Source organism: Anas platyrhynchos, chromosome 11 (assembly GCF_047663525.1).
Source record: "Anas platyrhynchos isolate ZD024472 breed Pekin duck chromosome 11, IASCAAS_PekinDuck_T2T, whole genome shotgun sequence".
Lineage (NCBI taxonomy): Eukaryota > Metazoa > Chordata > Aves > Anseriformes > Anatidae > Anas > Anas platyrhynchos.
In genome coordinates, this window is record NC_092597.1 from 13,767,468 (window position 1) to 13,793,774 (window position 26,307).

General features: G+C 43.0%; 1 protein-coding gene across 18 annotated transcripts in view; it reads left to right on the forward strand.

Moving 5' to 3' along the window:
• The window catches only part of MYO9A (myosin IXA), a 186,293-nt gene that overhangs the window by 122,087 nt on the left and 37,899 nt on the right, over positions 1 to 26,307 (forward strand). For 17 of the 18 annotated variants that reach the window (XM_027466498.3, XM_027466508.3, XM_027466503.3 and 14 more), the window contains 7 exons: positions 7,949 to 8,070; positions 9,279 to 9,420; positions 10,249 to 10,444; positions 14,767 to 14,886; positions 19,761 to 19,836; positions 24,229 to 24,372; positions 25,191 to 25,230. In XM_027466498.3, the coding sequence (XP_027322299.3) occupies positions 7,949 to 8,070; positions 9,279 to 9,420; positions 10,249 to 10,444; positions 14,767 to 14,886; positions 19,761 to 19,836; positions 24,229 to 24,372; positions 25,191 to 25,230 (840 nt within the window). The remainder of the gene's footprint in view (positions 1 to 7,948; positions 8,071 to 9,278; positions 9,421 to 10,248; positions 10,445 to 14,766; positions 14,887 to 19,760; positions 19,837 to 24,228; positions 24,373 to 25,190; positions 25,231 to 26,307) is intronic. The other variant, XM_027466511.3, reaches the window with a different exon arrangement.

A 26,307-nucleotide genomic window follows, 5' to 3' on the forward strand; every position in this document is an offset into this window, starting at 1 on the left:
TTTCTTTTGCTGGGTCCTTACAAGTCCCAGCTGATGCTCTCTCATTGGACACAACCATAAAAGCAGCAGCACAAATACATTGTGAAATTCCAGACCGACGTATCCAGAAAGTTCCAGAGAGGAGCTTTTAAGGAACCTTTTAAAAGGTTTAGCTCGTTTAGTGTATCGTATGCTGCTGACCTATTTTGATGTAATTTTTAGAAAAATAATATTATGTTCTTTCCTGGAAGTTTTTCATATAGAATGAAATATAAGGATTCTGTTCCAGTTTTTGAACCGTCTCTCTTAGGTGTTTCACCTTTTTCATCCATCAGAATCTGCACAGGTGATGGGTTGTTATTGGATAAGCAATCAAGAGAAGCAGATGAAATGCTTGGGTTTGCTGGCTGTAAGCTCGTATTTGCAAAAAGCTTGTATTTTTGTGGGTGTTGAATCAACTTGTGATATTTTTTAAGCAAGCTGGGGACGTCGACTAGGAACGAAGCGAGATGTGGAAGTGGTTTCATTCCTCCTTTCTCACTTTGTAAATGTCGTCTCAAACCAAAGCAGACGGTGCTAGAGCCAAGCAGAATTTCACAGCCTTCTGTTCAGTTGTAAATTTTTGGGAAAAACGCATTCGTACAGAAACCCCGAAGCGTCTGTCTGTTGATGGCATCTGAGCGCAGTGTACGGCGTCGGGCGTGGGTTACGGGAGGTTATTCACGAGCAGCCTGCAATAGCAGTAAGCTACTCTGGAAGAAGGATTTTCAGATGATTTCCCTCTTTATTTGGGGAATTTTCATGTGGAAACAAGGCTTTCTTATGCCTCGGTAATGAAAGTCGTCAGATCAGCTCTCGCAGATAAACTCCGGGGGCTTATCTGGCTCCATCTGGGAAGGAAACGAACGAGCCAGTCAGGTTTTCCTCTGCTTTGGGGATTTACTCCAGCATTACAGGCATTTTCCTGCTTTTGGAAAACAGAAAATGCCATATGGAACCTGCACACAATTCTATGCAAATAACAAATCATTTTGCTTTACATTTCCTTGTTATTCTGCTCTAATTTTGCAGTTGGACTCGATAAAAGCTGTAATAGCCCCACATGCTGGGTAGTGGTTTGCCCCCTTGGTTTCACTCCTCTTTTTTGTCTTCATCCTTGCATCATCCTAAGGAAAGAGGAGAGAGTGCTATGCCTGATGGGGACCTGCCAAAGGGAGATGAATCCCCAGATTTGAGGGCCTTTCACACATTTCCCTGCTTTCTAAACCAGCTTTGATAGCTTTTGCATCTGGATCATGAACAGCTCTGAGTCACGTCCCTCTGCACAGCTCAGGAACAGCACAATGAGTGTGGACATTCTGATAGGAAAAAAAAGGAGAAGGTGCAAAACCATTTCAGCAACAACCAACCTGTCACCTTTTCTTTGTCAGAGCTCTTTGGGTTATAAATATTATCTTTTTGGACTGCTTCCCAGTCTGCACCTTATGGCAGTAGCTGTGCTGTATGATACGACCATATCGTGGTCACCAAAGTCCTCAGATGTTTTGTGCTCGTGGCTTGCAGGCTGGGCACTTGAATACCCAACACGCTCCAGACGTGTTTAGATTGTGACAAATTTTTGACCTTTGATATCTGTTGATAGGGCAACAAATTCCATACATCGTGGAACCCTCCTCCCCCCCCCCGCCTTTGTATTCAGGCCTGAATTTTTCACTGCCTTTTGATTTCATTTCCCACTCCCTTGGTTTCATGCTTTAAGACAGTTGGGAAATTTCTGTTTATTATGTTTTCTTCGTGCTGCTTTGTGTTTTGTACTTATATCACGTCTCTCCTGCTTCACTTCTGTGATATACATGGTCTCAGGGTTTCCATGCTCCCCTTCTGTAAGTTTTTCAAGCATCAGTTCACTCCCTCTGACAATCTCTTAATTTCACCTCATGGTTTGGGAAGCAATAGCCCCCTTTAGTTCTCCTTTTTTTTAGCATTTTGTATCCCTTACTGTTGATCGTAGCTGGATGTGGAGCAATTCCTAGTTGTTGCAAGACTTAGATTATAAATGTGTTGTTCTCCTTGGAGGAAATGAATTCATTACTGATGCTGAGTGCAGAAGTGAAAATCCCAAGCATCATCTTTTCTCTCACTCATCCTGGAAATTGCAGAGACAGTAGAGAGAAATCACACGTGTTCAATGTCAGTTCATTATTCTGCACAGCGTCCTTGTATACTGGCATAAGCAGTTCTTTCAGTGTTTGCACTCTGGTCAGCTGTAGGCAGGCAGTGCTTCTCTTTAATACTGCTTAGCTGTCTGTTTGCTATGTTTCCTTTAATTTTCACACATGAAGATGTTGGAGATTCTGTCATGTTCTGCCCCAAATTTTACATGCTTATACTCCTCAAATAATGTCATATTGAATTCAGTAGAGACTTGGGCTCTCATTCTGTGTGCATTTCAACATCAGGACCCTCATTTTTATTTTTCTTCTACTTGAACATTGCAAATTACGTTTTATGTCACAGCATTCAGATCAGTCTGAGCATTTTAAGCTCTCAAAAATGCCTTGCAAGCAAGAAAAAATCAAGGAGCCAGCTCCTTGCTTAGCCACACCTTTCTAAATATTGAATGCAGTTATGAAGCGCACACATAAGTATTTTTTTCCCTAGTGAGAGGTGAGGTGAAGTCACTGACCCCCTTCTCCCCTGAGCTTCAGCTGAGGCCGAGTCCATCTTATGCAACCTCGCTGACCGGGCTGCGTTAGCAGGCTCGCCGATGCAGCTATGGCAACAAAACTCCACTCCGTCACTTTGGGTTACGCCGCTTGAGAAGCCCTTGTGCTTGTGCCAGCAGAACAACTCCCCCCACTGACATGTGGTGTGCATCCCCAAGGGTGCCCTGTCACTGCGCCGGCCTGGCCAGAACAGCAGAGGAGCTTCTAGAAGCAAAATCAGCAGGCAGCCGTCTTTGTGTGGGTGCTTGAGAGGGGAGCAATCGGTAATTTCTCGCCTGATAGGGTTAACTGTGGAGCTGCTGGACACTGCGAAACCTGAGTGCGTGCTTTTGGCTCGTTGCTCAATTCCTTTCGCTGAGTTTTGTGTTTGGGAACTCAGAGCACGGCCAAAGCTCTGCGCTCCTCTCCAGCAAACCTGCACTGCTCCTCCTCCCAGCAGAGCAGGTTTCAGAGGGCCGGGGCTGGGAAGAGTAAGGCTGTGCATTTTTCCTGGAAGTAACAGTGCCAAAAATAGGAATCTGTGGACGTTACTGCACTAGAAAGTTTTGTAGATTTTGGTGATGTCAATGGTTTGTTCGGTTGTTGATAACTCTGACTCGCTGTCAGGGGTCCTTGTTGTAAGTGTGTCTCAAAAAGTTGGGTTTTTACCCGCAGAACTGATATAACTGATGCTGGCAAAAGAACTGAGACCTGTGCTTCCATCAAGGAGCCAGGTGGACAGCAAACCCTTGGCAGTGCTGTTTGTCAGCATCAAACCCTCCCCTGCCCACCCCATACCTCAGGGTGCTGAGAAACAAACCTGGCTGTGATGGCTGCGGGGAGTCTGTGGTGATCCGTGGATGTGGTGTGTAAATGCTGCGATTCACCTTCCCATAGCGTGTTGTCCAGCAGCCAAGCACCGTGATGAATGATCTGTCACTCCCAGCTGCTGGATCAGGATGGAGAGATGCAGATGTTGTCATCCCCAGGGGTCTGAGAATACCCTGTGTGTTGTCGACTCGCGTCTTACAGCACAAAAATATCGAAATTTCTTCACCAGAGTTAACCTCTCCCCAGCCACTGTCAGACAGGGCTGTGGTCCCACCACCAGGAAGGACAACGGGCTGTCGGTGGGATGCACAAAGGTGTCTTTGTGGAGCTGTGGTCCTGCTTCTGTGAGGCACAGTGCTCTTGGCAAGGCTGCAGGGAGCGATGCCTTCATCAACCTCCTCTGCTGCAGGATGCTGCTGGAGGGGCCACACGTGGACAGGAGACGTGGCAGGTCGTTCCTTCTGCTGAGAAAAGCAATTTTGTCCACTCTTACTCAGGGATGATAATTTGGCAGTTCATGCAAGAGTCATCCAAACAGGCCTGGAGTTCCCTGGGGTAGCTGATTTTGGATACCAAGTAGGTCCTAAGATGCTGTTTCAGAAGAGCCCTGTTGAGAATGGGATATGGCAGTGTCTCACACTTCAGAAATAGGAAGTTTTAATTTGTCTCTAAAAATAACTTAGTTTTAATTTGAAATATAAACTGTAGCAGATTTTTAATTGCAAGGTGTTAATCTCTGGTATGAGAGTTTTTCTCTTTGAATGGCCTTATACGTGTTTTGTTTCATCTTCATCTCAACCGTATGTTTGTTAAATGAAAACCTGATGTTGGTTTGCTATAATTCCTTCATCTTCAAGTGCTCTGTGGGGACCCCGCATCCATCAAAGGAGGGCACAGACTTCGTTGTGGTACTTAGAGATGAAGGAATTTTTGGAGGTAGCTTTTAAGGATGTCTCCCAAGTTCTGCAGAAAAACAGTCACTGCTGTATTGAAGATTAGCAACTGAAACTTAAGAGAGTAAATTTAACATGCATATGGACAGCAAGGATCTTCCTGCACAGCTGCTGTTTTTTTTATGCACAATTTTCATCGTGTTCTGCAGGCTAGCAAAGGTCCAAGAAATTATATTGGTAGATCACAAAATCATAGTTATTTCTCCTGGGCTGTGAGTCCTTCTAAAGACAACCAAACTGATAACTGGAAAAATGATAGGAAAAAAGAAATAAAGGGAACTTTTTTTTCCATTTGTGCTTTGGAACAAATGCTCTGGTGTAGTTACTGCTGCGTTTACGCCTGTCCTGAAATGAGAGCTTACATCCGAGCTCTTGTGGAAAAGGTTGTGCTTTGAGGACTTTAATCCCAATTCATATTTGGCCACTGCAGCCAGAAGTTGAACTGGGGATGGAAGGGAGGGAGCAACAGATGGACAGATGTGGGGAATAAATCTACGGCCTGAGAATGATGGGAAAAAATAGCGAAGGAGAGCAGGTTTTTAGCCAAAATTCTTCAGTTGAAGAAACTGAGGCCAGGAGGTACATGATGTTTTGTCTCGGGTCACGCACACATTGTGGCAAAGCTGAAGAGGAGCCTGAATAAGTGGAGTTCTGGTGCAAGCATTAATCATTAGATAATTTTTCCCAAGCTAGTTACAGTAACAAGCAACTTGAAGTGTGAATAAACTGATAAACCACAGGACACTCAGTGGTATTTTTTGGTTATTTACTGAGGTCTATTAAGGAAAAACAGCTAGCATTGCTAATTAGTAATTTTGTACAAATTTTTGGATTAGCAGAACTTTTTAGGAAGAATTTCACAGCAACATCAGCTGTGCAGCTGCTGACCATAACATGCGGAATAGCGTACACCAGCTGAAATGGCTTTCAGGAAAACGTGTAGAGCAGAGCGATGGCATATGCCCAGTTTAGGTTTATGCAGATTTAAAGCTCTAGTTGATTTTTGGGGGGGGAAAAAACCCACATGTAGAGCTCCTCTTTTATAATCTGCACTCATCACAGCAACTTTTATTGCTGCCTGGGTGCTCAGTGCTGCAGAAAGGACCTGTCCTGAGCAGGCAAAGCTGGGGCTAATGGACCCTGCATCCCATTAAGCAGCTGTCAGGAGCAGGCGGCTGATGAATGGTGCTGGCTCTCGTTACCGTTGCATGCGTCGCCGTCTCTCCCTCCTGAATCACTCAGGAAAAGCTCACGCTTGCTCAAGAAATACTCATTCTTCTACAGTTGGCAGGATTTCTAAATAAGTATATTTTTTCAGTGCCTATAGTTTAGCAGGGACCTGTGAAAGTCCTGTTGTTCTGCGTGCCTGCCGTGTTCTGGTTGCTCCACAGAGACCTGAGATGCAAAAACAAATACAAAATTCATAACACAGAGTTACTGCTTATTATCGGGAGTTTTGTTCCAGCGGGTGGGATGTGTTCTGCTTTGAATACAGAAGGCTTTATCCTCCATACTTCACGGGGATTGCTGAGGGAAACTGTTCTGGTTGCTCACTGTTGTCTGTCAGCACAGCAGAGATGGAAGGGGTTTATGGGTTGACAGTCTTCCAAAAGAGTATTTTTACTGTCAAAAGCATCAGCTGGTCAAAATTGGGAAAGGTTTCCCAGGAGCACATCATCTCCTAGGTTTGAAGTGAGGTGCGTTTGCTTTTCAGAACAAATTAGAGATTTCCATTTCCAACTCTACCATTTTCAAAATTCTTCTACACACGCACACCTATGCATGCAATGGGTGGTTTTGGTGTGATGCTATTTGAAGCCTCAAATTCTGAATTCAGCATACGGCTTGATTGGCCTGGGGTGAATGCTGTCAGAATTTCAGTTCCTGAGATTTTGGGAAAAGCTTTTTCTCATGGCAATGGAAAATCGCCCTCCACCTTCTGTGTGTAGGTGCGGCATTTCTAGAAAGATTTATTGACTATGGGGATTCTGAAATCTGTTCCTTTAGAACACTTTATACTTAAAAACAACTTGAAAAGCTCACTCTTCTGAGGTTCAGTTAAGTAATAAAACCAAGCCAAGCCTCAATCTTGAGCATCATTGCATGACTGATGTTGAATACCATTGATCGTGACATACCTTGCTTTTATTTTTTATTTTTAGCAAAAATTTCATTGTGGGATGTCCAAAGCTATCTAGTTCCTTGAAATAATATATGAAGGGTTTGTGCTAATTTTGGATAAGACACGTTGGATAGTTGGAAGAATATACTTATTTTTTAAAGTTTGCACTCAACAGTAAAAGCAGAAGGAGCAATAAAAATGAATTGGATTGGTATAAATGTGCACATTATTAGTGCAACTGAAGAGATTTTTCTTTTTTTTTCTTTTTTTTTTCTTTCTTTTTTTTTTTTCTCCAACTCTATCATCATAACATCTTACAATGGAGAAGTAAAAATGCAGCTTGGAGTGGTGATACTTTTTCCAACACATGGAGTAACACACATTTTCAATATCACTCTTGAGAGTGAGTCACAAGTTGTTACTTAAAAGCATATGATAAAGATTATGATTTTTATGAGCAGAGCAGTTCTACTTTCTTCCAGATGCGCTAAAATAATTTCTCCAGAAGACTTTTCTAGGTAATACAGTTGCAGATCCATCTTGGCAGAGATAACCTCTTACAGAAGAGCAAGGATCGGAGTTGTCTGGCAGAAAATAAATTGCTTGCTCTTTTTCCCCAGCGTGAATCTGGGGACAGACCCTCGTTTTTACTGTAAAGCTCCGTGGCTCTGCTGACGTGGGAGTGGTGATTTATGCTCGCTGGAGACCCCTCTGTTAGCCTTTATAGCACCAGCCATTAATATTGTTAGATACGAAAGGGGAGAGCCCAGTCAAGCAGGAAAGGGAGTTATACTGCTTTTTCCATGTAATTAAATGAATGTATTGTACCACCATTTTCTTTCAGTAATTTCATGTGCACTTAAATGCTGTCGTAGTAGTTTCCTGAAGTTGATGTTGCTATCTCATATGATGCTTTAACGGCAAGTCAGAAAAAGGAAAGCAATAAAAAACAATGTGTAGCATGCCATACATCTTCACTAGGCATGGTCTGCAACATGGCTAGGCCACCTCAGAGAGAAAGCAGGTAAAAATTAGAATTGTTTTTTATTGCAGTTCAAAGAAACATAGGGTCAAAAGTGATTATTCTTTCCAAAAAGTACCAACGCTGCTATCTGTAAAGCAATTTTAAAGATTGCTGCACCTAAAATTGTAAAATGCCATGCAGTTCCCTGTGATTGAAGTTGTGCAGACATTCCAGTCCTGTTTTCTTCTGCATCAGAAAAAAATGATGGCATATTAATGGAAGAGCAGTTTGTTTTGCTAAATGATGCGTCACTTTCTTTGAAACCCTTTAGCCTTATGATTTTTTTTTACTTGCACCCAATATCATTGTAACATCTAACTGTGCTTCTTTGTAGGAGGAATACAGAGCAGAAGGGATTAGCTGGCACAACATCGACTACATAGACAACTCTGGCTGCATAAACCTTATCAGCAAGAAGCCGACAGGCCTGCTCCATCTGCTGGATGAGGAAAGCAAGTAAGTGGGAGCCGGGAGGGATGCTGAACCTGCCCCCAAGTCAGGGGTGATATTGCCCTGCACGGAGTCCCACACGAGCAGGGCAAAGAAATGCTGTGCCTTAGTAGAGGGGAAACATCCAAAAGTGGTGTTTCTGCTAATGGTGTTTGATCTTCACCTAGGAAGAGTTTATCCTCGAGTCGTATCTCCTCTTGTGATTTTCCTCAGAAGGATGCTCTTAGCCATCTGGGCTGATTTATCCTCTTAGGTCTCTTGTTTCCAGAGTGGTAACACAAAACAGTGAAAAATCATCAAGCCAAGTTAAGTCCCTGACAAAATCATAATTAAAATTATATTTCAATAATCTCCTCTGTTAGAGGGAAGGACAAAGACTGCCTTTGCTTTGCTTCTATCTCCCTCTCTTGGGCGGGTAACAACATGAAAATGTTTGAAGTTAAACAGAGTGAATGGAGAATCCAAGCGTATGCACTAAAGCTGTATGGATGTTGCTATTCAGCTATAAGGTGGCTTTGTCAATTTAATCCTAAATTTAAGCCTGAGAGAACCAAGGGCACTTTTACATAGGGATGGTCCTTCTGTAGGGTTTGATGCACATCAAGGATGCGTCTGAGAATCACACACTCAGGTGTTGTGAATTCCCCCTCCCCCCCCCCCGTATGTTGCAGGTTTACATGATGTTTGAGGATGAAGAATTGGCTTGCTGTCACCAAGAGGCTGGGCTCACACTCTCTTTTTTCCTTCCTCTTTCCTATGCCAGGGTCAGCTGGCTAACTCCTGTAATTGAAGTTGCATTTGTAGGTAAAATGGATCAGGATTTCCTTGACACATGAATTCCCCGTAGACCTAGGACTTAGCGTTCAAAGTCTCAAAACCAATGACAGAAACATTGAACTTCACATACATGCAGCTACCTCAAAGAATTTACATGCAATGGGAGCACAGTGCAGTATCACTCAATAAATATATACCTATTTATACTTTTATAAGTGATTTCAGACCACTACTAAGTCAATTAAGAGTTCCTCAGACACCATGTATATCTTGTATTTGTATATAACCATTGACAGCATACAAAATAGCACTCAGTGTGTTTAGCATCTGCAAGCACTGAAGTGGAGGCTTGGAATATTTTTATTTAATATTTGTGGTCAAGGAAGAAGTGAAGTTCTTTCATTGTGTTTACAGCTGTCCTCTTTAATTCTTTCCAGCTTTCCTCAAGCTACCAACCAGACTCTGCTGGACAAGTTTAAGCGTCAACACGAAGGCAACTCCTACATTGAATTTCCAGCGGTGATGGAGCCAGCTTTCATCATCAAACACTATGCAGGCAAAGTCAAGTATGGAGTGAAGGTCTGTCACCCAGCTGTTCCCCAGTGGTTGCTTTCATTTAAAGCATCTTGTTATGGGATGGAGAGCACCAAAGGCTCTGTAAAGATGTTATGAAGAGTACTTGGCTAGAGAAAAGAAGCAAGCTTTGGGAAAGAAGTGTTTGGTGAAAAGCTTGGCTAAAATATGCAAGGGGAAGGTGGGGTGGTGGTGAGGATTGTGTCTTCCTGTTCTCTTCCATGTTGCAAACTCTTGGTATTTTGGAGAAGAATTAAGGACACGCACTCAGGCTGATGCTACACCCTAGCAATGCATTGAAATTTGGTATTTGGTAGCATTTTGGGGCTTGGTTCATCTAGAGAACCTAATGTCTTTTACTGTTTCATCATTAGCCTTAGAGCATAGAGGTTATGTGATGCATCTTATTTATTATTTTTGAGATTATGAGATGCATTACCTGCATCTCAGTAATGCAGGTAATTTTAAAATCCCATGCAAATGTTTTCAAAGTTGACCCCATTTACCTGCATGCCAACTGAGTTATTAGCAGAAGGATTTTTGGTGGGAAGATGAACTTGTATAAGAACCTGCATTAGTATTTACAACTGCAAATCTGTAATCATGCTTCCGGTGCAATAATTACACATGAGAAACTTAAGCATCATCTCTGAGATGCTTCAGGTTGTTCCAAGTGCCTTGGAATAAAACATTTATTCTCTGGAGATAAAGAAGTGTCTGATATGGAGGCAGAAAAAAAGATAAAAGCATGACTCAGTAGTCCTGTTCCTTAGTGTGTCTTGCAGATACTCTTTATTTCACTCCTTTCTCCTCCTTGTTTCTCTTTCTCCCTAGGATTTCCGTGAGAAAAACACAGATCATATGCGTCCAGACATTGTAGCTCTCCTGCGAAGCAGCAAAAATGCCTTTATCTGCGGAATGATAGGGATTGACCCGGTGGCTGTGTTCCGATGGGCAGTCCTCCGGGCGTTTTTCAGGGCAATGGTTGCTTTTAGGGAGGCTGGGAAACGATACATTGAGAAGAAAACTGGTAAGTGTGCCAATTTCCTGACTCTAGTGTATGTTTTCCACCAGCAGCACGGATCTAATATGTTTCTGCAATATTTTAAATTGCCAGACTGACTTACCAGGAGTTAAAAATGACTACCAGAAATGTTTATATAGCTGATATCCAAAAGTTATGTTTACAGTCGTGTTTGCAGTAGAATTTTAGCACTCTAAGTTATTAATTTTACTGCTGCTCCAACTTTTCTTTTTTTTGTAGGATGCATGCATAGGAAATCCAGAAAGATTCAAACAGAAGCATAAAAAATATTCAGCAAATAAAGCAAATTCTTTTTAGTTAGGAGTTCTTTAGCTGTTAAGGTTACATCTGGGAGAAAATGGGACGTAATTCTTCTTTAGAGTTTTTCAAGCTGTTCACCCTTTGAGCTGAAAGAGAGCGTGTCTCTTGTCTAGCAAAATTCATTGCTTCGCAGTCATGCAGAACCACCTATCCGTCCTCATGCAGAACATGGGGGCATTAAATTAAAGGAAAGTAACGGTGCATCATCATGCTGTGGCAGGCAATACTTGGCTGTGCTTTTAGAACATTTCTCTGCATTAAAGCAATTTTGGAAAGACGGGTACAAGCTATTACTATTAATTTCCGTGCACAAGAGGGCTTGAAATTCATGATGAAATTAGAACATCAGCAGGGAAAGCGTCAGCTGAGTTAAAATTAAGCACAGAGCTGCCCCATTCATTTTCAGTTTGAGACGCGGTGAGGTGTGCGTCAGGAGAGCCAAGGGACGAGAATCATAGATAGGGAAGCTGTGCAAGCAGGAAGAATAATTTTCTTGTTTGGGGAGAATAATACCAGCCTCTTGGTCAAATACCAAGAACAGCAGGAGACAAAACCGGCTTTCAGCTATTGAAGCTCTCCCCCAAACCACTCTGGAGGGGAATGAGAAAGGACATTTCTCATGAACCTGTGTCTGCCTGGCACATCAAGGCAGCACTTGGACATCGGTGTTTTGCCATGCCAAAAGGAGGGTGGCAGGGACGTTTCATACTGCAGCCTCCCTGTGCATTGGAGCTTTCTTGAAGCTTCTCATTGGCACTGGAGAAAGGCCGCTTAAATGAGTTGGCTCTGAAAATCTCAATTTGCATTTTCCTAGCATCACCTCTTAATCTTTCACAAATCCCAGGCTGAGCTACAGCAAGCTGTTTGAGGAAATAAAAAAATAAAAAATATATATATATGTTCAGGCTCTGAAAGTAAGAGCTCTTCCCCTGCTGGTTTCAAGCTCTGCTTTGCTTTCTCTGCCTCTTGCTGTGCTCATCTCCATAGCCAGCTTTCTGCCTTCCCAGCCTTGAGTTTGTGGCAGTGACTTGCTTATATCTATATAGATCAATGTATAGATATAAATCAGAGTCCAGGAGGTTTTCGGACAATTTTGGAAAACTCAGTTCTTGCACCACCTTCTTTTTCCAACTAACCAGTACCCGGTAATGGCTGAGACAATTTCAAGCTTTTTCTGGCACACAGTGCTGCTGTTTTATCTGTCTTAGATCATTTGGACCACTTTCAAGTGTCATTGCCCCACTTTTTACTTCAAAGCCTCTATTTTTAAAAGTTAAAAAGGCAGAAAGAAAAAAAAAACAAAAAAACAAGAATCCTCAAAATGATGGATAGATTAGGTTCACATTAAACTTCCTGATAATCCTCCAACAATTTGTATGCTGAATTTCTGCCCACGTGCAGGATGTTACTGAATAATTCCTGAATTGGGAAAGTGTCATGGAAATTCACCATTCTATAGACAGAAGTAATGGCAAGACTTTACCTAAAGCTAATTCCTGTGATGAGGTAAACCTTAATCTGTCAGAGAACATCTCCTGCTTCCCCTCCAAGCAATGGCTGAGCAGGGGCAGTGACAGTGCCTGGGTCTCTGCAGAGGATGTAGCTGGTACAAAATCCCACCTGTCTTTCAGAAGCATCCCAAATCAAAAGGCTTTCCAGGAGACGTAGCTGAGCAGAAGGCTTGGCCAGTATCTAGGACTATTAACCCTCCTGCTCCCCAAAATAATGCTGAAAAGCCACAACATGATGTTTTGGACAGGGCACCTACGGCAAAATGCATTTATAAATTATTAAAGAGTCACTTGGCACTAAAATTACCTGGTAATTGTTCTGGAAAATGCAGGCAACTGAAGACAGCATATGTTTTAAGTTTATTTTATTTTTACCAAACCTGACTGGCTTTAATTAGCCTGATTTGAATGCCTGAGTGCCTGTGAATGTGGAGCTTTTGTTGAAATTATGGTGGATTAGCTGAGAAGAACCTCACACAAATAACCTTGTACGTCCACGCAAGTGTGGCACGCATTATAATTTTATGTAATTTGTTAAAAGGCGTGCTGCCCAGCTCTTGGTTTCTGAAGCCCTGTCTGCTGCTGCTACAATCCATCGGGCAGGTGTAACTAATGAACAGAAAAATGTCTGAAGCATGTTGCTTTTTTTCAAGCCTCTTTGTATTCTTTTGTCTTCACCACAAATTGATCTGCACTGCTTCTACCTGTCTGAAGGCCTGTCCGAGTCATGCTTGCAATACCCAGCGGGGATTTTCATGAAAAAAAATCTGTAGCCTGTGCATAAGCAGCTTTTCAAAATTTGCTCTGCTTTCTTTTTCTGTCAGCCTTTCAGTTATCTTCTCTGTGCCAGCAGTGCCAAGCAGTGCTGTGAGATCTGTGCTGCTGCAGGGATGACTGCACTTGCTTCCCGCTGTGTTTTTGGGGCTCTCCTTTTTCTCTTTCGTGCTCCTAATATTCTCGTAGTGCAGCTTTTAGCAACTGTGTGACTGTCCCTGTTAACTTGGAGGCGAATAGCAGCAAAGCAGCATAACTGCAAGCTTTCTTCTCCCCAAGAGATAGCTCTCACGGTGCTGCCGACGCTCTGCAAATGAACCATTCCTCGATCTGGCCAGATGCAATTAGCTGAAGGGTGGACTCTTTCCATAGTTGGATGTTGTTATTATTATTATTTAATTTATCAGGGAGGATTGAGATAGTCCAAAAGAACTATACATTGGAAGTAGATTTGTTTTTAATGAACTTTGATGAAAGGAACATTATCAAGCTTTTTAGGAAAGAAATTTGGCTGATTGACAATTTTTTGTGGTCTGCTATATCATTACTATGAATTTATTATGCAAAAAAAAAATAATACTTTTTCTAGTGAAAACTTAGAAGAGTTGGTGCTGTTCATATAAATCAGGCTATTGGGACTCTGAGCTTTCCCATTTGTTTTTTGCTGAAGTTGGGATGCCATGCAGCCCCATCGCCCCGCTGCCTTGTCATGAGGTAACTGAAGTTAAAATGATCGTTAAACTGAAGTTAAAATGATCTGCAAAAAATGATTGTGGAGGTTCCACTGAGCAGGATGAAGGGGTGTTACTGGAGAAGGACGACCCTTGACAGTGTTCCTCTGTAAAGTTCAGCTCGGTCCTTTCTGATGTTTTAATGCGTTGGTTTAAATGCTTCCATACGTGCTGGCACAAGGTAACTCCTCAGTAACCTCATCACACAGGAGCATGATGTATCTCGGGGAGTTCTGACTGCCTTGATCAATTAATTGAATGCTGATGGAGAGGTGCTGCCTGGTCATAGAGTGGCACCTGTGTAACCTCTCCTCCAACACGGGGCTGGAGCTGGGCCACCAAAGTCCTCCCAGAGATGGTTTCTTCCAGCTGCTGGCCTCAACCCATCACTATTTCTGTCTTCTCCTTAAAAACAGTCCCACCTCAATCCAGTCAATGTCCCTTAAGGAATACTGAATCCTTGTTAATACAAGTAATTTCTTTTTTCCCTTTATTTGTCAATATCCGAGCAAAGCCCAGAACTGGGATGAAATGAGAATTTGAGGTGGCTGTGCCTGGGAGCATCTGTGCAGGAAATTACAGCTAACAGCTGGCAGAGGCACGGAAAGGATTTTGAATAGCAGTTAATAAAAGCAAAGATTTGTGTAATCATTTATTTTATGTCCAAATAATCTTGGAGTAATTATGAAGTTATTGTGCTCTGGCTAATAAAGACCGTACGGCGCTGGGGAGTGCTGGAGTTGGGATGCCATCCAGCCCCATCGCCCCGCTGCCGTGTCATAAGGTAACTGAAGTTAAATTGTGTCCTCGCTGCATGTGGTCCGAACTGCTGCAATTTAGGGAAGCTCTGATCCAGGCGCAAGAAGCGTGTGGCTCTCGAGCTCTCGTGTCCCTCGGGCAGTTGGCAGCGTTGTTCTTCACTCTCTCCTGATTTCTGCTTACGTAATCTTTCTCTTCTCTCCGTTTTTTTGTTTTTATTTTGCTTCCCAAGGGCATGATGATGCAGTGCCATGTGCGGTTTTGAAAAGTGTGGATAGTTTTAGCTTTCTCCATCACCCAGTTCACCAGAGGAGCTTAGAGATTCTGCAGAGATGCAAGGAGGAGAAGTACAGTAAGGCTCCACATCCCGCCCTTCTCTCTGATACCACACTCACACGTCAGGAAATGGAAACCAGGTGCATTCGGCAGAGAAAGGGTGAAAACACCTGAGAAGCCTTCCAGGACAACCTGCTGGTTGCCAAAAGAAATTCTGAGCCCATTGGAAATTATTAGGCAGAGCTTGGAGAACACAAACCCATGCCTTTTTAGACATGGGGTGGTTTTGCTAAGTGCTTACCCTGTTGCTGACCTAAGTCAGGATGCTGAAGCTCAGGGTATTCTTGTTCTGTTGTTACCACACATCTGATATTAAGCCCAAAGAGCTGCAGATGCAGTAGGAGTATCTCTGCATGTGGCTTGATGCAGCTGAATTTGACTTCAGACTTGCAGACAGATCTCATTCTGGTTTGATTTGTTTCTCGATTGCACCTCCATTAATTTCATCAGACTCTAAAAATAATGATAGTTTGTGAAAGCACCAACATGGTCTCCAAGGGCTATTACTTATAGAGCATTTGGCAATGTTAAAAAGAATGAGCAGGTAAAGATGCACTTGGTCTCCATTTCTGCCTCCTCACTCCTCTGTCACGTAATAAACTAGTTCTGCATGACAACACGTACACTTCTGCCTGCGCTACTAATTTCCAGGGCTGGACTTGTGTGGTGGGAGGAGAAGGGAGTCTGAGCATAACCTCATGGGGCTGGTCAGCGGCGTAACGCCGTGCAGGGACGTCCTGCTGCTCGTGAGCACGGTGCCACTGCATCACTTGAGAGGCCACTTCCAGCTGCAGACCCTGTAATTACCTGTTGGAGAATAGGAAACGATGTAGTTTTAGGAGTGGCCTCACTGCTTTCAGTGATGCAAAAACCTACAGGTGAACCTTCAGAAGTATGTGTGTATATATATGTATGGATGTATTATTTTGTGCTTGCAGCTTTAGATGTATGATTTTGTGCCATTATTATCTTCCATTATTTTGCATACCAAAGCTTACAGAAATGCAGCATTGCTATATGCAGTCAAGGGCAAATTCTCTGCCCAAGTTCCTAACTTTGCCATCATTGCAACTTAGGCGCGAATGCAAAATTTTATGGTTTGTTTCTGCAGAAATGAGCATGGTAAGTACAGCAGTTGCATGTTAATTCTCCACAAATGTACAATTTCTTGCGAGAAACTTCAGATCAGGTTTCTCTTTTCTGCTTCCTGCAGCACTCAGGGAGCAGAGGAAGAATGCTAATTCTTAATTTAGACTTTTGTCTACCCATGTTATTTTTCCTGCAACTTCCCACTGTTGCTTTTATTACCACAAGGAAATACAAAGCAATGGAGCAAACATAGCAATAGATTTTCTGAAGTAGCATTGTGCTAAGTGTCCTTACTGAAGGCAATTGTCAATTGAGCGATTTTAATTGCAGGTAAAGATGTGTAGGTTAGCTCAGCAGTATAGGAAATCTGTCTTTTTTGTTGTTGTTTCTTAATTTGCAGTTTGCTTGGGAGTAAAGGGGGGATTCATACAGAGCTACTTTGAAACACAGTCTTAATGTGAGGCAGGGAAGTCATATGTATATGGCTGTTGAGTTCACTACTCTAAAACCTTGTTCATTATGGGCTAGTCTAATAGTCCATGCAGTTTGTGATATAGGTCCCTCAAACGAAAACAAGGCATGGATCCACAAGCAATGTTGCCATGGTTTTGTGAATTGGCCAAGAGCAGTTGACCTGACAAACAAGCAATTCATGTTCTCCTTTGAGAAATCATTCTTATCTACCCATGCCTTGCCCCCCCCCAACACTGGCCATTTCACTGGTGTCTTTGTGTCCTTGTCTTCAAGAATAAGGCCCAGTGGTTAGACATCTCAGTTCAAGACCACATCTATCCTGGTTGTTGCTCATGAGCAGTGAGCAAACTGGATATTGTCCAAAGCTCTTCCCAGTGAAAACGTCCCTTAGGCAAATCAGTATTTCTGAAACTGCAGTTGAGAAAAAGGGAATAGTTTTTGGAGATGGGAATAATTTTTTCCTGAAACATAAAATTGATCATCCTGCATCTGAGCTGGGTGCAGGGAATGAGTTGCTTCTACTCTCACCATTGTTCCTTGGCATGCAGTGTATTAGTATGTACAACTTATTAACCCATAATAATTTTACATAATCCTGTAAGCCATACACAGATCATCTGATTAAAATCATCTGATTCACAGGAAGCCCTCTCTGTTTCCCAGAAGAGGGGCTACATGAGTATGGCAACTTTTATTTAGCTTTGGCATGTACAGAATCATAGAATCATAAAGGTTGGAAGAGACCTCCATGATCATCTGGTCCGACCATCACCCTACTACCAATATCACCATATTATTATGTCCCTAAGCGCCAGGTCCAACCTTTCCTTGAACATCCCCAGGGACGGTGATGCCACCACTTCTCTGGGCAACTCGTTCCAGTGCCTGACTACTCTAGGTCTGCTTTTGAGAACCAAGGGGTGGCACATTTTAGTCTTTTTGTTGTATGTCGAAATCAAGCTTCTTTAACCCAGCTTGTACCATTGTGCACCATAACTTTTATTAATCAAAAAGTCACTTAAGGTGCAAAGCTGGCAGAACTACAGTGCAGTTCTAATGCAGCTATTATCTGGAAGTCTGAAAGAACAAATCCCTTTTCCTGATCAATGCCAGGTGCAGATGCAGTGATATTTTGATGCTTCCTTGCCTTCATAAGTTTGGTCTGACCTGGTTGGATGATGGCTTGGGATTTTTGTTTTAGGGATTTCTTTGGTGAGGAATGAAGGAGGGGACATAGTTTGCTCCAAAAAGGAAAGAAAAATTTTGCAGTACCAGTGAAAACTCGCTGTTTGTGATTACTAGAACTGGTCACCAAACACTGCAAGCAAAGTGAAGTGCTTTAGGTTAAAGGAGCCTTCTGTGCAATAACAGGCAAGCATCCAGGCCTGTGTGCTATACATAAAATAAACACAGCCAGACATTAGGTGCTTTCCTGTTGTAAAGGTAACTGCAAAAAATAGTAAGACAGTATTTTAAGGAGGGAAAAAAAAATCAGCAAATAGTGGAAAAGTCTTCAAAGAGGAGCAGGACGGATACCTAAACAGTGCCTGAAACCACCCACGTCTAGCAGAATCACTGCTGCTCTGCTGGCATTGCAGTTCTCTGGACTTGGGCCCCAGAAACAGAAGTCTGAAGGTTTATTATTGCAGATTTCTGACTATTCTGTCTTTTTTTCTTTGTACTTGGGTTTCTGTGCTCTAAAGAAGCAATTTGTGCCACAGAAATGTAAGTCTTGAAAGAGGTAAAAGAACGCACCTCTGATGATGAGTAATGTAACAGAAAAAATGGCTTAAATTGCAACAATGGAGATTTCAAAGAGAGCTTTAAACTCTAGGCATAGCTAAGCACTAGAATAGATTATCTGGCCTGCTTTTGAAAAATCTTCAGTTAGAGATTGCAAAACCTCCTAAGCAGGAATTGTTTCTGCCTTGGAGCAAGGGAAGCTTTAGATGGCCTGTGGCAGCACAGTCCCATTTTTTTTCGCTGAGATTTCAAGGATATTTGGACACTTGCACCTTTAGACATAACATTAACCAAGTGTACTGTTAGCTTTTTTCTTTTTTTGGTGTTCAGGCTCCATATTATAATGTCTGAGGAGGTGGAAGAGGCCAGCAGGTGTCCTGTTGGAGGGATGCTGTATGCAGAGGTTTGCTGGGAGCTCAGCTTCTCTTTGGGAACCAGGCTGTAACGAGTGGACTGGGGCTGGCTCCAGTCTCTGTGTGCTCACTTCTGTCTTCAGCCTCAGAAAAGATCCTTATGGCAACTCTTAGCTCAGAAACTGGGCTGTGTAAGAGAGAAAAATGATAGATCTGGGCAGGGAATATGCTATTGCTTCTTCCTATTCAGCTACAAACTATTTTAGACTTCTTTTCTGTGTATTTTTTTTCTCCAGTTTTGTCCCACTAGAGAAGTGTCAGGGTAAAGGAATATACAATTTTCTTGTGTTTAAACGAGTGCTACAATGTTTCCTGTCTCACAACAGAGATTTCAAGACACTTAAAAATTGCTTGGCTGTTTTCTTGTCAAATCCAAGCTTATTGGGTCTTTAAATATCTGTAGTTTAGTGACTTGAAAGGTGTTTTGTTTTCTACAAAAATTGCCTTCTGTCATCGTAAATGCTTGGTTACAAAACATTTTCATTTTGGGGAAGGTAACAGATGAAATGTCTGCTTCTGTAACCATGCACGATGACTTCCTTGGCTATTTCTTATGTATGATGCTCTAAAACTACCCCTGTCAAAGGGTATAGCTCATTAACACCTCCTCATGCAGCACGACTTGCTGTGCGCATCCATACCCGTTTATCTGCAAGAGGGGAAGAAGCATGCAAGGAAAAATATTACCATTTCCCTGCAGTGATCTGAATACCTGTCTTTCTCCAAGCACCTTATTTATAGCCAGGTATTTTGCCTGTGTAAGCAACCAGGCTGTCCCATGGGCACTGGGGACCCTGTGTTACTGCTTAGGAGTATTTTGGACGTGCAGGAAATGGGTGGCCAGTCCCCAGCGTCACAGCAGCGCTTCCTTCACCCCTGTTGCTTACAGTCTGGGACAACGTGTCCCTAACACGAGGTGCGTATGTGGGAGGGAAAGCAATACGCTTGAGCAAACAGTGTTACTCATAAGGATGATGACTCGGGGGCAGAGAGGTACGATGTAGTAGACGAAGGGTATGTCAGCATCCTTGGCACCCTTGTTTGTATGCCCAGCATGTGCCATGACACGTACATACTCCTCCTCGCTGTAGTCAACACTAAGCTATGGCTCTGCTAATTGCATTCTGGTGAAGAGCCAGGTAGAAACTTCTCTCTTGATGTGCTGCTTTAGGTATTACTCGGAAAAGCCCACGAACACCGCTCTCAGATCTCCAGGGAGTCAATACCATCAACGAGAGGACCCAGCGGTAAGTCTCTTGCTTTTACATTGCCACAGCATGGAAATGTTAGATGGGAGAGCGCTAGCGGTTTTTACAAATGACTGCATTAATGTTTCTCCCAGCATGTTTATTAATGTTGTCTTCTCTTCATTCTCGTGCTGCTATGTGGTCATATCGAAATATCTTTATGTGACTTAACAGCAGGCACAGAAAGCAACTTTCCTCAGTCACAAGGCAGAAGTTGTAGGGGGTCTGATGTACGAAGTGGTAAGAAACATGCAAAAAAAAAAAAAAGGATGTGCCAACATCAAGGAAAAAGAAAATGAAATAGTTTATTGAGCATCTTGATTGCTCAGGTCTGCCTTCATGGCTGCTCTGAGTTTCATGAGAAGAACAGAACAAGTCCAGAAGATGCTCACCAAACACCATGGTGCTTGCATCTCAGTGTATTGTTTGTTTTGTATGCATGTGACACAAAATATCCTCCAAATATCTTATGAAATCTCTGGTTTAGTTACTTTAATGTCAAATGGCCAAGATAGAAATCACAGAAAAGCAAGAATATCTAGGGGAACAAAAGGGCCTTTTATTGTCTGGCTTTTTTGAACACGTCCTCGGAATTTCCCTGAATTTCTTCCCTTTGAGAGAGGTGGATCAGCATACTGCTGATCATGCACGGCACCCTGCTGAAGGAGCACTGAATACTCTCAAACCACTACAAGTTGGATTATTTTGTGGCCAAATAGGATTCTATTTCTGTGAAGTTTTTACCTAAAAGGATTGAGCCATTCAGACAGGAACGTCTTGCTGCAGAGTAACACCTTTTCTACAGGGAGCAAGGCAGGCTGGTAGAGGATGTGTAGCTGTAAAGCTGATACGTGATCTTTTAGGAATTCAGTCCATCTCTGCAAATTTGTGACACTTCATGGCTTTGTGCAGAAATCCTGCTTTCAAAAACAATCTCATCCTCTGGTGGAAAGGAGATTACTACCTTGTCTTTCCTTATGCCAGTCTTTCCCACCTCTCCTTTTGTTTTTTGTGCTGCTACAGCTCTAATCCGTTGGGTTACGTAGAGCAAGTGTATGGCAGCATTTGAAGCAGAGAAGGTTGTTGTCTCCAGAAATGATGTTCTCTCTTTCTAGCTTCTCTGGTTGCACAGGTATCCTTAAATGTGATGTAACATGAAACTGTCGCTGTGAAGATCTTGGGTAGATAAGAGGCGTTCTGCAGTTTCTCTAGCTGCAATCTCTCGCACAGCAGTCTGAAGGAGGATGCTTATTGGAAGAAAGCCTTCAGATGTGATGTTGGTGCTTGGATCACGTCTATGAAGTAAGACAGGGCTTTTCAGGTTGTACAGCTCCAACTTCAGGGCCTGTCAGTGTGGCACTATTTTCATAGCCCAAAACATTTTAATTAATCTGGAGCTGTTGATAGCACATCTTGTAAAGGCAGGGGAACTCCTACTGTCCCAGGGAACAAGGAGGATGTATTTGTTTACTCCTCGCTGTGGAGTTCAGTCTGTGGTCAGCTGTATTTATTTGGCTTAAAACAAGCCAGTACAGCCCACAAGTTCCCTTAAACAGTCAAGATCAAGGGTAGCAACTGCTGTGCCTTCCGTGTCTTCCTTCCTTTATCCTCAGCAGTTGTATCCTAACAATAGTCAGGACAGACATTTATTCCTTTGATGGACACGTTTGCAGTGACTGGCAGAAAATGTATTTTTAAGGGCATAACTCCTGTGTTTCTCCCGGTGAGGTGGTTCAGCAGTGTGGGCCATAATCTTGGCATCCTTGGGCGATGAAGCCTTGGGCATCACGAGTGACCAGTCCCCAATCGTCATCTGTGCCCTTTCCATCTGAAACTGCGAACCAAAGTGTGATGTGTGATACCTTTAAAATCCAGAATGGGCTTTTGGAGAAGGCACGTGACTTTAATGCCTTTTATTGTGGATAATTTTGATCTGAAGAGGTGTGAATTGCACTTTGTAAATGTAGGTTTTTTGTTTAAATTGCACTTGTCAGAAAAGAGGAGCTAACTACAGAGATAAAGGTAACACCTATAGAAGAGAGATTTACTTTAACAGCCCTGCTGATTGATTATCCCTCATTTCAGAAGTGCAGAGTTGTAGCTTCCCAATACTTCCCAACAGATAAGTTGGTGAGTGATTTACGGAGCTAAATTAAGCAGAGGACTCCTCTTTTAAAGCCATCTCATTATCATGTGGTGGCTGATAAGTCTGCCTTGTACATCCAACCCACAGGATAGCCCCGGGCTCTCGTCTAAAAGCAAATTTCAGGCATGACATCATGCAGGAAGTCACGGGGAGGGCTTAGCGAGCCTTGCTCTCTCTTCTGATCTCCTTGGAAGAAAGTGGCCGTGTGGTTCACACATGCTGGGACAGCAGCGGGAGGAAACCAAGCCTCGGCAGAGCATCGGGGAGCCGGCATGCCTTGGAAGTGCCTCCAACGGCCACCGAGTAATGAAAGCCATGCCATCGCTAACCAGAAACTCTTGGGCTGTCTGTTTTTGTGCAGCAGAAGCCTTTTTATGTTCCTTGATGTCTGCACAGCGTGCAGGGAAGCAGGTGTTGATCAGTCCACCTTGAAACAGTTGGTTCTGCCCGGTGAGATGGTTGCCTTCCCAAGCACCAAGACAGCTGTGCCGGTCACTATGTGCATGTATTCATCCCAAAGTGTCCTTAATAAAGAGGGTTGTTCTCTCCTCTGTTTTTTTTAAACTTCATGGGAATTCCTAGGATTTTCTTTTTTTAGCCTCATTCAGAGTCTATATTACCATGGCCTGTCTTAAGCTAGAGAGTACGTTATGGTTGGCGCAAATTAATGACAGGTTGTAGATCCCAAAAGTGGCCATTGAAGTTTAGGGGAATTGGTCAACTGGTGATGTTTTTCCCCTGCAAGTGGGAGGCTTTGGGACCTTAGTTATGAAGGTAAAGAAGGTGGCCTGGAGACATCGCTTGGTGATTAAAGCTTCTCACTGGCCTTCCTTCCATCGAATGGGATGCTGAAAAAAAAATAAAAAAGATCCTTGAGTGCTCTGTCAAAGGTTTGCTTTGCTGTGATTCATCCTTTCTTTTAATAGCAGTACATGTCAAAATAAAGATTTAATGGAACTAGGAAGGAATGTTAAAAGCACTGCGGCAAGGTAATAAGGGGATTTGGACTTTAATATTATATTGCTCCGAGGATCTGGCTATAGGCTTTGAACTGGCTGAATTAACAACTTTACCTGCTTAATTTCTTCTTTCCATGTGTCACTTGATGATATTTCCCCTTCCTTCAAAACAAGACTTGAAGGCAAATAGCTGCTTCATTGCTAGACCTCAGAAGTGATGCCCGAGGCCTCATTTAAATCACCGTGTCCATCAGCATCTTCATGACCAGAAAACTGAGGCTGCATTACTGGTGTCCTCCATGTGCTGGGTCTCTTCCTATTCCTGTATCTCTAGTGGTCTTGCAGACCCCACATCTCTCCTTAGACCAGCTTACAGCATTATTTGGTGTGACAGTTTCTGCAAGGCTGGTAGAGAATTACAAAAACAAACAAAGTATTGCAGCCCAGGGAGAGGCTTTCTGTAACCCCAGGCACTGGAGGGAGGCTCCTCTTGGCCGCCGCAACCCTGGAAGTTATTTTCCTTGACATGAAGCTTTGTCAAGGCTTTCCCTTCCTCCAAGGGGGGAATTTGGTTCCTCTCGCCATCCCCTTTAGTCCTGCTGTGAGCCAGGGCTGCCAGGGTACCCCAGTTCCTGGGTACCAGCATGTCTCTGTTCCACGGCAGAGAGGAACGAGCTGGGTGAGTGGGCGGTGTGATGGTTTCATGGTTGGGTACCACTGAGCGATTCCGGGCCGACCCCTCCATCCTGCTGAGACTGACATCCTCAGCTTGTGGAGAATAATTAGTTTATTGCAAATGCTATTTTCTTTTTCTTTTTATAGTGAAAGGACTGCATGAATTAGAAAAGACAGGGTCAGCAGCAGCAGAATCTAAAGTAGTGAATGCTATTAATGACAGCAAGGCTGATAAGCAGAGGTCATAGTCTCGTATTCATCGGGCCACCGGAGTATCTGCAGAGCCAAGCATTCTGGCAGAGAGGATGGGAAGTTATCCTGTTGACAGATAGATCCTTTTATGAATACTTGAGTTTTGGAAAGTGCTTAACTAGTCAGTCACTTCACATGCTGCGTCTGGCATCGCGACCTCATCATTTGGGAGTGAACAAATGGTGAAAAGAATAAATCAGTGACTGTCATTTTCTATTGTTGTTAATTTTCATAATCTTCCACTTTAGAAGATGGTGGTGGTTATTAAGTGAATGCTCCAAAAGCCTTATTCTGTCGTAGAATCACCTTTTGTAATATATATTCCTAAACCTTTGCTGACTGCCCTGTTTGGTGTTTCAGGGATGCCTACGCGGTCGGCTGGAACGGCCGGATGGGGATGCGGCACAGCAGGCTCACCAGCCCCAGCTCCTTCCTAGACAAAGATGGGATATTCGTGAACACAACCAACAGCAAGCTGCTGGAAAGGGCCCATGGGATTCTCATGTTAGTACAAAATGAGTGGATTTTGGCTTTATTTCTAGAATATAGTGAGTAGTATGGGTAATAAGGGGAATGTAAATAGCCAAAACAACAACAAATTCAAGTTTCAAGTGGACTTGGACACTGTTGGGTCAGAGTGACCCTGGTATGTTTTATGCGTCTGATTTATTCATTTCTTATCATCCATTTATAATGACAGACACAGGAAAGTGGTACAGGGAAGCAAGAGAAGGGATGAGTCTTCTTGTCAAACCAGTCTAAAGAGATAACAGCGATGTTATGCAGTAACATTTTTTAACGTGATATCAAAGTTTCCATTACAAATGAGTTGTGGAAATGATGTTGATGAATCATGGTACAGCCTCATCAGAAGTTTCAGAAAACATCACCAGGGTGCCTGGAGGTAACGTGCGGCATGAGAAAGCAGGGTGGTCAGTTGTTCTGCGATGCCACTCCCTGTTCTGCCCAAATTACCAGTCAGCCCATCGTTCCTGATGTAACAGTTTGCTTTAATTGAATGCCTTCCTCTCCAAGCTGTGGAGATAAATTTAGAAAACTAGTTTGCAGCTTACGGAAGGAACCTCATTTCAGTGCAGGTTGTAGGAAGGAGTTTCTAAAGGGGATTTTGAAGGTCCTGTTTCAGAAACTTGTATTTTTCTGGATCTTCTGTTATTGCTTGTACCATGCCACAGTAAAGAAAAAAAAAGTATTTCTAAATGGTAGAAGTTGAGCCGTCCTATTGCAATACCACAATGGTAACCATACACGCTCTTCTGCAATTGCACACGTGGATTAATCTGAGCCATTTATTATCTCCCCAGGCGAAATAAGAACTTCAAAGCCAAACCCAGTCTCCCAAAGGTGAGAGAGAAGCAATGTTTTGACCTTGCCAGTCCCCGGGTTAAGGCTGTATGTACAGTGTTGAGATGCTTCTGTGTGTGTAAGGAAGGAAGGTGGCTGTGGCTGCTTTCAGGACCATCGTCATCTCTGCTGTTTTGCTCTGTTCAGAGTTCTTTAATTTCTGTAAAACTGAAGGATTTCTGATTTCTGCTGGGAGAGGACTGTGTGAGCGCTCGCACCCTCCTTTCTCTGACCTGCTCAGGCTCCTTTTTTCCTCCTCCTGAGGGAGAAGTATGTACATGCTGGGGAAATTTGATAATTAAATCTCTAAAATGAGCAAGTAGGTTATGCAAGATGGCTGGTACCTGATAGACAAAGTCATTGCCATGAGGCCTACCCAGTTTTGTCTGAAAAAAATCTCAAAATTTCCACCCTACCCTACAGCATGACTGCATGCTGTATGTGACTTAGAGTCCCCATAATCTTTGAATAGCTTGTCTAATTCTCAGGTTCCCTCCACTTTGGCTGCATTTACTGTATTGTAAGACAAGAAAAGCTGAGAAATCTGTTTTAACTGGAAGAATAACGTTTTTTGTGGTCACTGCCTGGCTTCTCATAAGGATTTTACTTGCAGAGGGCTCAGTGTAGTGACAGAATGAAGCAGGCTACAGCTTCAAGTGCGACTAATATGTGCCCAAAATTTCTCTCTTGCCCATTACTAAATGATCTCTGGATAAAAAGAGCAGTTCGGCACAAATTGCCATGGCAGGTTTGGTGCAGCCCAGATCAGAGCATCCTTGTACTAAGACCCATGTAACTTCTACGCAGGCAGATATGCTTCTTACTCCTTTGATTGACATTGCAGATTGTGCAGTTATGTAATAATTTTCAGTCCACCTCAGTCTTCTGATAGCCCAAAGCACTGATGCTGGCTGCCTTTTGTTCTCAGTTTTGATTTCTGCCTCCCCAAAAGGACGAGAAGGAACAAAATTTAGCTTTATTTTCCTACATGCAGATTGCACTGGGAGAGACACAGAAGCAGTTAGTAAATGAACTCTTCATTAATAGTGAATGAACTGCGTGTGATGAAGCAACTGT